Source organism: Protopterus annectens, chromosome 13.part0 (genome assembly GCF_019279795.1).
Source record: "Protopterus annectens isolate FY-2018-M chromosome 13.part0, PAN1.0, whole genome shotgun sequence".
Classification (NCBI taxonomy): domain Eukaryota; kingdom Metazoa; phylum Chordata; order Ceratodontiformes; family Protopteridae; genus Protopterus; species Protopterus annectens.
Window position 1 is genome coordinate 140,495,514 of NC_056747.1, and position 12,475 is coordinate 140,507,988.

Sequence of the window (12,475 nt, forward strand, 5' to 3'; positions counted from 1 at the left end):
CAAAGGGACTCTGGCTGACAAAGTCCACAGACGATTGCAAGTTGGGAGCTATTATTAACTCCCCAAGTGATGTTGACATCCTGCAGAATGGCGTCACTGAGACCAATGACTGGTGTCAGAACTATGGCCTTAAGCTCAATGCCAAAAAATGTGTCATCATCCCCTTTGGGAAAAACCGAGTTCCCATGAATTACCACATTGATGGTAGTCCACTGAACACAGAAGTTGTTATAAGAGATCTGGGAACACAGGTTGACAGCAACCTCTCTTTTGATCACCACATTGCCACTGTGGTCAGAAAGTCCTTCTATGTGGCACATCTCATTACTAAGCATTTTGCATCCAGGAAGAAAGAGGTCATTGTCTCTCTCTACTCTTTCCTCATTAAGTCAATCATCGAGTACAATGCCCCATTTGGCATGTACCTCACTAGACACCTACAACAACTGGACAGGCCGCAGAAGTACCTCACAAAGAGGATCCTGGGCCTTAAACACTTGTCCTATATGGACAGACTCAAAAAACTCCAACTATTCTCTGTCTCATATCACCTACTTAGAGGCAATTTCTGCTTAACTTACAAAGCCATGTCTGATCCAGCTCTATTAGAAATGCTACAGCTAAAGAAATCCCAATCCCTCCACACAACATGCTCCAGAGACATCAACTTCATTACCACAATTAACAGAACGTGCTGGAGGGACAGGTTCATAACCCAGCGACTGCCCATGCTATGGAATAGACTTCCCATACAGGTCAAGCAGAGCACCTCGCTGACCCTCTTCAAGAAAAATCTTGATGAGTGGATGGGAAACAGGAAATTAACTCCAGTGGCTCTACTTGACAGAGGCACTGGGAACTAAGGTCGGGTGGCACTATGCCAGGGAAATCCTATGGCTAGGCTTGTAAAGGCCCCAGGGCCATTAGCCTAGTACACACCTATAAACCTAGCCAAGCAGATGTTAGAAACCCTTAAGAAACTCTGTACACCAGACTCAAGAAAACAACTGGAAATGATGAATGTAATGTACAATATTGCCAGTCTCTTCATGCAGGTCATGCACAATGCAGCAAATGGAGCAGCCTGGGCTGCAGGTACAGGCAACTGTATGGTGCCTTGCCTGGCTCTGTTTATATGAGTTTGTGGACAATTACAGAGCGTCCTTCATCAGTGCTCCATATTATGGATTTTTGTTATTTAGCCTATCAAGAAACACATTTTTCCAACAACAGGATGGGAAGACATTATCTGGTGTTGGAGTGAGATTTGAGAATCCCTGAATATCATACAATCACAACCAAAAATGTCCCAAGTTTCTATGATTCCAAAAATCTAAGCATCCTCAGTTTGACTCCTCTTCTGATAGAGGCAGCTGAGGTAGAGGTGGCCCCTTTAACAGACACAGATCCAGGGATATCACAGGCCATTTTCAGACCACCAGCACTCACATCTGTGAAGGACTACCTCTGGAGGTGTGATTCCTGGGTCAAAGGGAAAATATCTATAAGGCTATTGCTTACCCCCCCCCCAGTCTCAGTTGCCATCCTTTAGATGTACCGCTCCACCAATTCAACGCAGTCAAAAAGATATTTCACCCTTCCTAGAGAAGAGCGACATCCAGAGTGTCCCACCAGACTAGGTAGGGACAGGTCACTACTCAAGATTCTTTTTGGTTCTGAAAAAAAAATAGGACCACTGGCTAATCTTGGACTTGAGTTATGTAAACACATTGTAAAAAAGACCCTGTTAGAATAGTTATGGTGCAATCAATTCTGCTGTGCCTGCAGGCAAATGACTTTATGTACTCTGGACCCAAGTTATTTAAACACATTTCTAAAAAAGACCCTGTTAGAATGGTTATGGTGCAATCAATTCTGCTGTGCCTGCAGGCAAACGACCTTATGTACTCCATGGACCTTCAGAACACTTATTTACACATCAAGATTGCAAAAGCATTTGGACTTCCAAGATGGCTGGACATTAAGTAACAGCTTAACTCTAGCTCTCCCAGTGTGAAAACAGAAACTCAACAGAGAAGGCCAGTAGACTTTTGTGTTTATGGGTAAATTTCAGTACCTGGCTAGTAAGTGTACTGCCGGATACCAGGAAAAAACAAATACAGAGCACCTGGAAAAAATCAGCTACAAAAAGTGAGGAAGAAGCACTGAGTGGGGAAAGTTCTGTAGCTGTTCAGCAAAAAGCAATGGACCTCCAGACATGACTTCTAGTAACCTACAGGAAGATATAAGACAGCTGCACATAGACCTGGTTAAAATAAATGAAACACTGATGGAGTATTCAGCAGAATATCTGGGACAAAGGATAAGAGAGGTACTTATATTAAATGCAAGAGGAGCTCCAATAGTGATAGAAGAGGAAAAAATATAATATCAGATGTGTAGTGCTAAGGGGGGAAGATTACACTGATATGTATTTATATTCCAACTAAAACTGCTATAATGGAACTTAAGAAATTTCTGAGAGAAATAGTCAGTTTTCAGCAGGGAATATTACTTATAGGAGGTGAGAAATGGAATTTGATATACAGCAGTGAAGATGTGTCTGTGGGGCCCAGAAGGGAAAGTATAACAAAAAGGGGTAGATTTTTGAAGAAATTATGAAAATTATTTGGTATGGAAGATATTAATTCAGTAATAGGAGTTTGGAGAGAATTTACATATTATTCCCCAAGATATAAAAATTGGGCTAGGCTAGACAGAATTTACATTTCACAGGAACATGTGCATTTAATTGAAGGTCCTGATATGCGCCCAATAACTATTTCAGATCAGGCGCCAATAATAACTAAAATAAAAACACTGGGTAATTAAATAAAAATGAGATACTGGCGCTTTCCCACCTATCTATTAAAAAAGAGGAATTTAAGGAATGGGTGGTGGAGATTATTCAAGAGCTTTTTGACAGGATAGAAATTACTTCTGAAAATATAGCTAGGGAATGGGATAAAATTAGGGTGGAGTTTAAAAATGGGGTGGAAATAAAAGAAAGGGAGAGCTATGGTTAAGAAGTAACAATAAACAAACTATACAACAGAAGGAAGAAACTGTTGCAGAAAAGAGGAAAATCCCAGGATGCAAAAAACTCCCTCACCAGCCTCAGTAAGAAGCTGAGATCCCTCATAAAATCCTCAAAAGCTAGTTACGAAAATAAAATTGCCAAAGATTCCAAAGACAACCACAAGGCATTCTATAGTTATGTCAAGAATCTAAATGGCAATGCTCAGATCTGCTCTGAACTACAACAGAATGGCATTAAATATACTGATCCCAAGGATATTGCCAATATCCTGGCAGATCGATTTAGAGCCAACTTCATTCCCCTCTCACCCCCTAAAGGGCCCATCTCAATACCAAAAGATTGCCAAATTCTGATAATCACAGCCACACAGGTAGAAACAGCACTCTCCAAAGCTAAGAATACAGCATCCATGGGACCAGATGACATCCCAAGCTGTGTACTACATGAACTACAAAATGAACTGGCACCCCACCTAAATGTCATGTTTAATCATAGCCTCACCTCAGGCTTCGTGCCCACTGAGTGGCACACAGCTACAGTTATCCCACTCCACAAGGGAGGATCCACCTTGGATCTCGGGAACTACCGTCCCAACAGTCTGACAAGCCTGATCTGCAAGGGCATGGAACGCATTATCATGGAACTTATAAACAAAGACATTGGCAACCTCCAGACATTGGACCCCACCCAGTTTGGGTTTGTGAAGGGCCGATCTTGTCTCCTGAATCTGATTGACTTCTTTGAATCAGTGTCCAGAGCTGTGGACGAGGGTAAGGAGGTCCACACAGCCTATCTGGACCTTGCCAAGGCCTTCGACACCATCCCCCACTCTGGAATCATAGATAAACTTACTAAGCTGGGCATAAATCCCTACGTCACTCGATGGGTTGCCAACTGGCTTACTGACAGAACCCAGACTGTAAAAGTAGCCAACTCCAAATCCAGCTCCAGACAAGTGACAAGTGGAGTACCTCAGGGTTCAATAGACTGCCCATACATGTCAAGCAGAGCACCTCATTGGCCCTCTTCAAAAGGAACCTTGATGATTGGATGGGAGATAGGAAATTCACCCCGGGGATCATGTCAGTCACCTTGCTAGACAGGAGCCCAGAGAAGTAAATATTGTGGGGAAAAAATTTCCAGGGAATTGCTATGGCTAGGCTTGCATAGGCCTTAGGGCCGATAGCCTAGTACCAACCTATGAATAATTATTTAGAGGGACTGACAAATGTTAAAGTATTGCAGAATATGGGGAATCTCACAGAACAAGAAGAGGATCAGCTGCAGAATGCTAAGCATAAAATAAGGGATTACCTTAATAATATGCATAAGTTTAGAAAGTTTGCTGTTAAGCAACTGTTTTTTTTTTTTTTTTTTTTTTTTTATAATAACAGTAGAGCACAAAAGCTTTTAGCACAACAACTCAGGAAACAGAAAACAGAATGTAGAAATGGTTGTCGCCAAGCTTAGGAAGCCTATAACTAAGAAGATAATGAGATGCTGTAGAGATATTTGAAATATTTTGGAAATTCTATGAAAGTTTGTATAAAGCAGAGAAATATGGAAATCAAGAAAAGATACAAATGGAAATGTTTACGGAATAATTAAATATGCCAAGGTTAGCGATAGATGAGGCTCATTTATTAATGGTTAGGATAGGAAGCGATCAGACAAAAAATTGTGATGTATGACCAATCTACAGGAAAGTCCCCAGAAATAGATGGTATTCTTGTGGAAGTTTGGGAGCTAGGACGGAAAAAACTGATAAAGATTTGGAAGGTTTTGTTTAACAGTATTTTAAGAGAAGGAGGAGTATCAGCATCCTGGAAGAAAGCAGTGGTAGCTGTCATTACCTTAAAGAGGGTAAAGATACATCAGACCCAGCTTCATGCAGGCCCATTTCAATAATTATAAAGTGTTCATGTCTATAATAGCTAAAAGAATGGCAAAGTAATGACAAAACTGATAGATATGGATCAATGTGGTTTTGTGGAGGGGAGGCAAACATTTGACAATATTAACAGAGCACTGATGATCCAGAAGGAAGCAGAATGTAAGGAAATGCTACTGTTGTTTGGTGGGTCTTAATGTAGAGAAAGCATTTGACAGAGTAAGCTGAAGTATTTGGATTTCTTAAAAAAAGTACACAGAGAGCAAATGTTGGAGGTGTGAAGGGGAAGAAAGAGGTAATTGGGAACATATTTTCTGGATGTGTGGTGAGTTGGCAGACTTTAAGGATTCCCTGCAGGATGAACTGTTGGAGATGCTGGGTGGGCAGATTTGTCTGATGAGGGAGATGATTTTTCTGACCTGTGATACAGAATCTGAATTGCCTAGACATGGTAAGGCCTTGCTGAGTATAATAATGATGGCTGCCAAAAAAGCAATTACTAGAAAATGGAAATCAAAATCTAAACCAACTATACTTGAACTAGTGAATATACTAATAGAGATAAAACAAATGGAAGTGAGAGCTTTAGAAAAAAGGTAGGAGCAAACTACATAGGAAAAAATGGGAACTGTGGGAACAATACATACAAGGGAGGAATGAGACCTAAAAGGCAGCAGAACTTACATGAGCTATGAAATGTTTGAGTGAGAAAGATTGTGTAGATTATAAGTGATGTATAAAGTTTTGCAACTGGGAGTGTGTTTGTATGGTTTGTGATGTAAAATGCTTGTGACTAGGATTGTGTTGGTGTGGTTTGTTTTCATTTATATAAAATGTGAGATTGCCTATGTAGTTAGTGATGGTTTAATGAAGATGTTTCTTGTTTAAAGAAATAGCAAATTTGAATAATTTGTGTAATATTGCTTAGGTCATATGATATATACCAATATATGTGAAGTATGATGTTTATGTTAATATAATTTAATTACTTTTATATGAATGTAAATTTGCCTGTGTCACAAATGATAATTCAATAAAGGTTTTCAAAAAAAAAAAAAAGAATGTCCAGCACTTCCATTATTTCCAAATGAATCTTATCTACTTATGCAGCCTTGCCACAGTGGAACTGTTTAAGTACCACATCGATCAAATGTATTGAAACGGATCCATTTTCATGATATATCAGCAGTTTTCTGAAACACAAAAAATGAAGAGTTGGGTAGTTGTCTTTTTCTAGCATCTTCTATGGCAATAACAAAAATGGGGAGCACTGTACGGACGCAGGTTGTAATATGCTGAAGTACACATTACCCAAACATGCTTGAATGTACTAGGAGGTTGATCAGAAGAGTCCAGTGTTAAGGAAAACAACTCACAGTACAATGACGCATTATGTAACAGTTGTAGTCATAGCTCTAAACATTTCTTCAGCCAATAAGTTACAAGCTTATGATAAGAGGCAAAGCATATCAAGTTATCAGACTTGATTTTGCTTTGCTGTGTGTTGCCATACTTCAAGTACAACACTGTTTAGTGTTCTGTATTACTCTGCTTTTCATGAAGTAATATAGATATATGCTTTAGTACCTCCCAACTATACAGATTTTCCCAAAATGTCCAGATTTTTGCCTTATATTTTTCGTCCATTTTTCATAAAACTGTGGTTTTCTAGCAAACCATTGAAGATTTAAGTCAGAAGGACAGACATTTGCCACCCTTCAGAAAATTCATGCTAATGCAAAACCTGTTATTACATCTACTTTCTAAGAGTAATATTTAAAGAGTGTCCCTATTTTTGGGGTATTTGCACCCCCCCATTTATGGTTTTGTCCAGATTTCTTGCTCTAAGAGGTTGAGATGTATGCTTTAAGTTGGGTTTGGAGGGTCACAGTTTGTAAAAGTGGCCTCTCCTTTTTTTTTTTTTTTTTTTAATTAAAATGTGTGACGTACCTAATAGTCTGTGACAGCTGCTAAGGCATGGCATTTTTCCAGCAGTGCCCTTCATACAGTTTAAGAGACAGTCGTAATTCATGTCTGTAATGTGAATTACTCTCCTCCCACTAAAGATGCGGGAATACTCGGGTGTCTCAAGAACAAGTAGATAGATGGCGTCTGAGAGCAAAAGTGGGAAGAGTCATTCTCCAAGCGTTTCAGCTGGCATAACTCAGCAAAATTGGAGCAGATAGTAAATTCATGAGTACGGAATCAGAACCACCGCAAGCGGAAAACAAGATGTGGATCACATTAAAAACTTTGCAACAACAGACGTTCAAAATCGAGATGGACCCGGAGTTGACGGTAAGGAGGGCACCAGGTCTCTTCTCTCCACTTCCCTAAAGTGATCATACGGCATGAGAGGCGGGCGGAACTCCTAGGCTCCAGGGCCTTTCCCATGAGGAGTGAGGTTTGTCTTGAGCCCAGAGAATGAACTTCTGTCTTCTCATTACCTCCGTTTCCCTCACTGCGAATTTGGTGTTTTTCTATCCAGTTTGCCCAAGAGGAACTCAGTTTTGTTGTAAGATGTAGGGGCAGTGTATAGGCCACTTCTGGGTTCTCTGCTTTGTAAACACATTTGATTTTTGCGACGTTTACGTGTTATATTGGTAACATGACCGTCAGTGATTCCCCCCCCCCCCCAGTTTGGAATAAATACTGAAGCTGCGTTAGAAAAGAGTGCAACCATTATTGGAATGCTGTAGTTGAATCACTTTGGCCTAACTTGTGCATAAGAAGTTTACATGCTGATTGTATACTGTCTGGGAACCGGTAACTTGTTTTGAATATGTCGGACGCCTATAGATGGTGCAGCGTTTGGTGTTTGGCGCTGTGAAGTGTTACAGCAGATAATTGCAGTTAGATTTTACTGAAGTGGTGTGTGTGTGATGGGATAGGGGACGTGATGGCTTCAGGTTGAATGCCGAAGTGTGTTCCTCCTGAGTCATGTAATCAACACTGGGGGGTTATCATTGGAAGCAAAACATTGCTTAGCTTATGAGCTCTGCTTCGTGTATTTCACTTTTAAAGCAAAACTTCAAGTAGTAAGTCATTCTAGATAGGACATCAGTGGTTTGGCAGACACCTTCCTCATGAAGTGTTTGTGACAGGATAAAGAAATCGGAAGTGCACGTGTGTTATGGCTGAAATGCAACATTATCAGTATAAATATGAAAACAGGGTATCGATGGAACATTTAATATCTCTTGAAACTGGTTCAAGTGTAATGGTGGTGAGTTTACAATCCCTTTTTTTTTTCTTCTCCCCACACAAACAGAACTTAGTAAAAATAGCAGTTTACACTGTTCCTGCTTACTGGAAGATGTTTAGCAATTTGTCCAGATGGAGACGGTTTTTGAAGGGGAAGCTACGTTGAAGTGTGAAATATACTTGAATCAGAATGTCCATTTGGTATCTGCACAAGTTAGGGTAGATGCAGCAGAAGTATTAGAAAATATTAGTGTTTGTATGATAAATCACTTTTTTGACCTTGATGTGCTCTGTGTAGTAAAAGTGTGATTCCATATCCCTGAACTATTTTTTTTTTTATTTATTTTCACAGTGAAGTAATTGAAACTCGAAAAAATCGAGTTGTGTATGGCATTCTGTATCTCTGGCACCATATATTTGATCTGAAAGGAAGACTAGCATTTTGTACTCAGACCACAGTTACCATCTTCTGAAAGTTATGAAGGTAGTTTCTGTATGCTGTATAAATACTGTTGTAAATAGTTCTCTTAGAGCTTTATAGTGCTGCTGTTAGTGCTCTGTATGTTGTATACTTCCTACTGTACTAATTTATGGAGCTTTTCTCCCCAGGCATCTGCTGTAAAAGGGCTCGTTTGCCTAGTTGGACTTTCCTAATAATCAAAATAGAATGAATGAATTGTAGCATGTTCCCATCTAAATGGTAGTGATAATGTTACTAAAATATTCAGGAAGGAAAAACATGCCATCCATGATGTGGGGCAGGTTATAATAGTCTTTAAAGGGGTTGTGATTGAAATAGCTTAATAGAGCTGTCTCAGCTATATAAATTCAGTGGTAAAAGATGAGTTCACTTGGTCTAAAGTAATGCAGTGCATGTCTTGAATGGAGGTAAAGGCATGGTTATGTACTGAAATGCCATCAGAAGTATGCAGTTTCATGAAATATCTAGCGAGCATACTGGTTCAGAGGCAGCAGCACATTTAGTCTGCTCTGGCCAACAGAGTTTGTTTTCAGAGCATTAGCTGGAGTGTAAAGTATTGAGCCACTCAGCAGCCTTCCAAAAACAGGTGAGGGTTAGGAAAGAAATGTGAAACTTTCCAATTTTCCATCATCCTGGAATTGTTAGCTTTGTGTTGGATGGTTTCCATTGGCAGCTTCATGAGACTGCTGTGAAAAAGTGGGCTTAATGACTTTTGGGGGGGGGGGGGTTGTATGGGAGAAACATTTTCATGTATGGTTAACTGTGGGTTTAAAATTTGAAGTATGGTGACCGTTATGTATAAGTGGAAGATGTTGTAAGGGAGCTGAGACAGTTGGGGGAGTGGGGCAGTAGAAACTAAGCATACTGCCATGGATAAGCTTACTGTTACAGTATTCAACTGTCCCTGATTTTGCAGAATGTTCCTGATTTTTTTTTTTTTCCCCCACTTTAAAGTTCCTCATTAAGACTTAAATTTCTGTTGATTTAAAATGGTAAATAACACCAGACAAAACTTTCGTACTTCTCTCTCGTTTTAAAGAAAATGCATGTTGAAGTAAAAGCTACTGTCAACTTAAGTAAATCAGCATAATATTTAAACATCGGGCTTGATTTTTTTTTTTTTTTTTTTTTGGAGGGGGGCTTTGAACCCCCATTATTTTTGGCATTGCCCAGAATTATTGAATAAAACTTGGATAGCTGTGATGTGCAGCCATCCCTACGCATTTAGTTGGGCCATGCATATGGAGATAGGATGAGGTAGAGGTTAAAAAAGTGATGGGGCAGGCTGTGGGTGATTACAAAAAGGTTTTGGATTTGTACTACTGAAGTAATTGGCAACTGCAGAAAATACTAAAAATGTTTTTTGGGGAAGGGGAAACTTTACATCTTTTTGCTACTTCGTTTAAAGTAACTTCACTATGTTGTAGAAAATGTGGTACTCTTATGTATCAAGAGCTGATGGTTATACTAATGGAGATCAGCTGTTTAATGGCACTGTAACACCATACATACCATTTATTAGTACGCAGTTTACTTCCATTAAAAATTCAGCTGACTGAATTTTAAAATTTGAGGGGAAATGTTAGCATTGCAGTTTAGTTTAGAAAACAGGATAAGAAATTATTTTTGCATAAATTTCTGTGTGGAGTCGTCTTTCTTTAAAGTATGATTTTGTTTCAAGTGGAATGGTTTTGGGAACCAGTCTGATGGTGTGCTTCTTTTCCACATATTGCAAGATGGCTGTCCTGCTGGAAGCAAGTTCATCACTAACACGGTTTGTCTTTTTTGCAGTGGTCTGACAATCTTTCCACTAACTTAAGCCTTTTGTGACTTATTTGGAGAAGACCATGCATTTAAACCTGTTTTTGATTTTCATCATAAATTTAAAATTAGCATTTTCTGTTCTGATCATATGCCGAGTGCATCATGATGAAATGTATACTGCCTTGTCTTGGCTTTGTGCCCTAATTTTAGGACTTGCTTGGCTTACTCATGTTCCATATGTTTATGTATAGACAGGGTACACTGTGAGTGATTTGTGTAGTCTTAAGTAACATTTAATGTGTGTCTATTTTTAATGCATTGCCAGCACTTCTCTTTCGGGTGTTTTATTTGTAGGCAACTTTTGTATTCATTGTATGTTGGGCCACTTTTTTGGGCTACTGACAAAACAACCATTTGTCAAACGTCTTGCTGGTAATATGCTACCTTCTATTTTGTGATGCAGTGCACAAAACTTAGTTTCTTTTGCTGCTTTTTTTAAAGGATTTGTACACTGCACAGTTTAAACAATGGCAACTTTCTTCAAATCTTTGTAATTTTCTTCTGAGATAATTTTCACTTTCTGACTGAGGTGGCAGTAAAACTGTATTTTGAAGTTCTGTTATATACATTATTGTTAATATTATAAGTAGGAAGATGAGCAAGTGTGGTGTATGTGTTTTTATAGTAGTAATACTGTGGCATGAGGAATGTGTGATCTTATACACCCACTATTTTATTTTTGTAGAGTTGCTTGATGTAGCTGTCTGCTTGTCTATTTAGAGATGAAATCCTGTTTGCTTCTGCTGTTTCATCATATAGCTCATTTTAGGGAAAGTGTATTTAAGGAGAGCCGATGCCATTTGGCACATGTTGATACTTGTGTGTGTGATGCTCTAAAGAATCATTATAACCTTTACTATTAAGAAAGCCATTTTAACTTTTTTATTTTAAAACCTCGAATGGTATCGACTTAATTATGGCATTTGGTATACCGTACTCTTCAAGCCATCTGAAACCATCAATGCCATTTGTATTTCCTTGGCATGAAAGCGGCTGAGTGAGCAGTAGATTTAACGCCTTTTATTAAGTTATCATGCAAGAAGTGGGCAAACGTACATTAGCAGAAAAAACTAATATGAACTTTTTTCCATTTACATACATTATACTTCACATATCTGTTCTTTCCTTGTAGCTGTCTTCAGTCCAACATTACATTGCTGAATTCCTGCCTTCCCTTAAACCTCACTCGTCGTCCTCATGAACGTTATTCTGCATGTAGTATTCCCATAATGTCCACTTGTTTTTATGTATTTTGCTTCTTCCCTTTGCTAAAGATCCCTCTTCCAGTTCTTTTCTACTTAGGGTAAAAAAATAACTGTGCAAACACTTCAAGCAAAAATCCTAAACCACCTGGACTTTGCATACTGGGGGCTACACACGTCTTCCTCCTGTTCTGTTTGTTGCTTTTCCAAAAAGTCTCTTCCTAATCTTTTCTAACTTCCTCTGATTCTTAAGTTATCCTGCAGTAGTTTATGTACCATACTAATTTATCTTTTTTTTTTTTTTTGTCAGCAGCTTGTGTGTTAGCTTCATTTAAAAACTCTGCCAGAGCAGGTCTTTCACTTAAGGTTCCTTTATTTCTGCCTGTACTCTATGAATCCTGGGCAGGGAGGGCCGTCTCTAATCTGCCATGCAAATATCATCTTGGCTTCATCCCCCTGTAACTTTCCCCTCTCTAGTATATTTGCTCCCAGTGCCGTGGTTCCTTTGCCCACTCTAATAACTTTCCCTTCCTCTTGACTATTATCTGAACCCCTACTTGCGATCATCCCCGTTAGCAAAATATCCTTTCTCCGTTCCCATGTTGGCATAATTTGTAGAATATTTTCTGCTACTTCATGAATATAATCTGCATATGTGGTATTCTCTTCAACGATCTGCATCCTAAGTTCCACTCATTCCTTGTATCATGACACCCCCCACACTTCCATCAGTATTGTCCGCCCCACACTCATAAGTGAGCTACAGCAGTGTTGCCACAATTTATGAAGACGTTTTTAGTAAGTCTCTGCAGGGTTAAATTCTAAAGCTGTCG

General features: G+C 39.2%; 1 protein-coding gene across 1 annotated transcript in view; it reads left to right on the forward strand.

Annotated features, from left to right (window-relative positions):
• Positions 1 to 6,936: 6,936 nt before the first annotated feature.
• The window catches only part of LOC122817666 (UV excision repair protein RAD23 homolog B-like), a 660,004-nt gene continuing 654,465 nt past the window's right edge, over positions 6,937 to 12,475 (forward strand). The window contains exon 1 of the mRNA XM_044090733.1: positions 6,937 to 7,229. Within this exon, the coding sequence (XP_043946668.1) occupies positions 7,125 to 7,229 (105 nt within the window). The 5' untranslated portion in view covers positions 6,937 to 7,124. The remainder of the gene's footprint in view (positions 7,230 to 12,475) is intronic.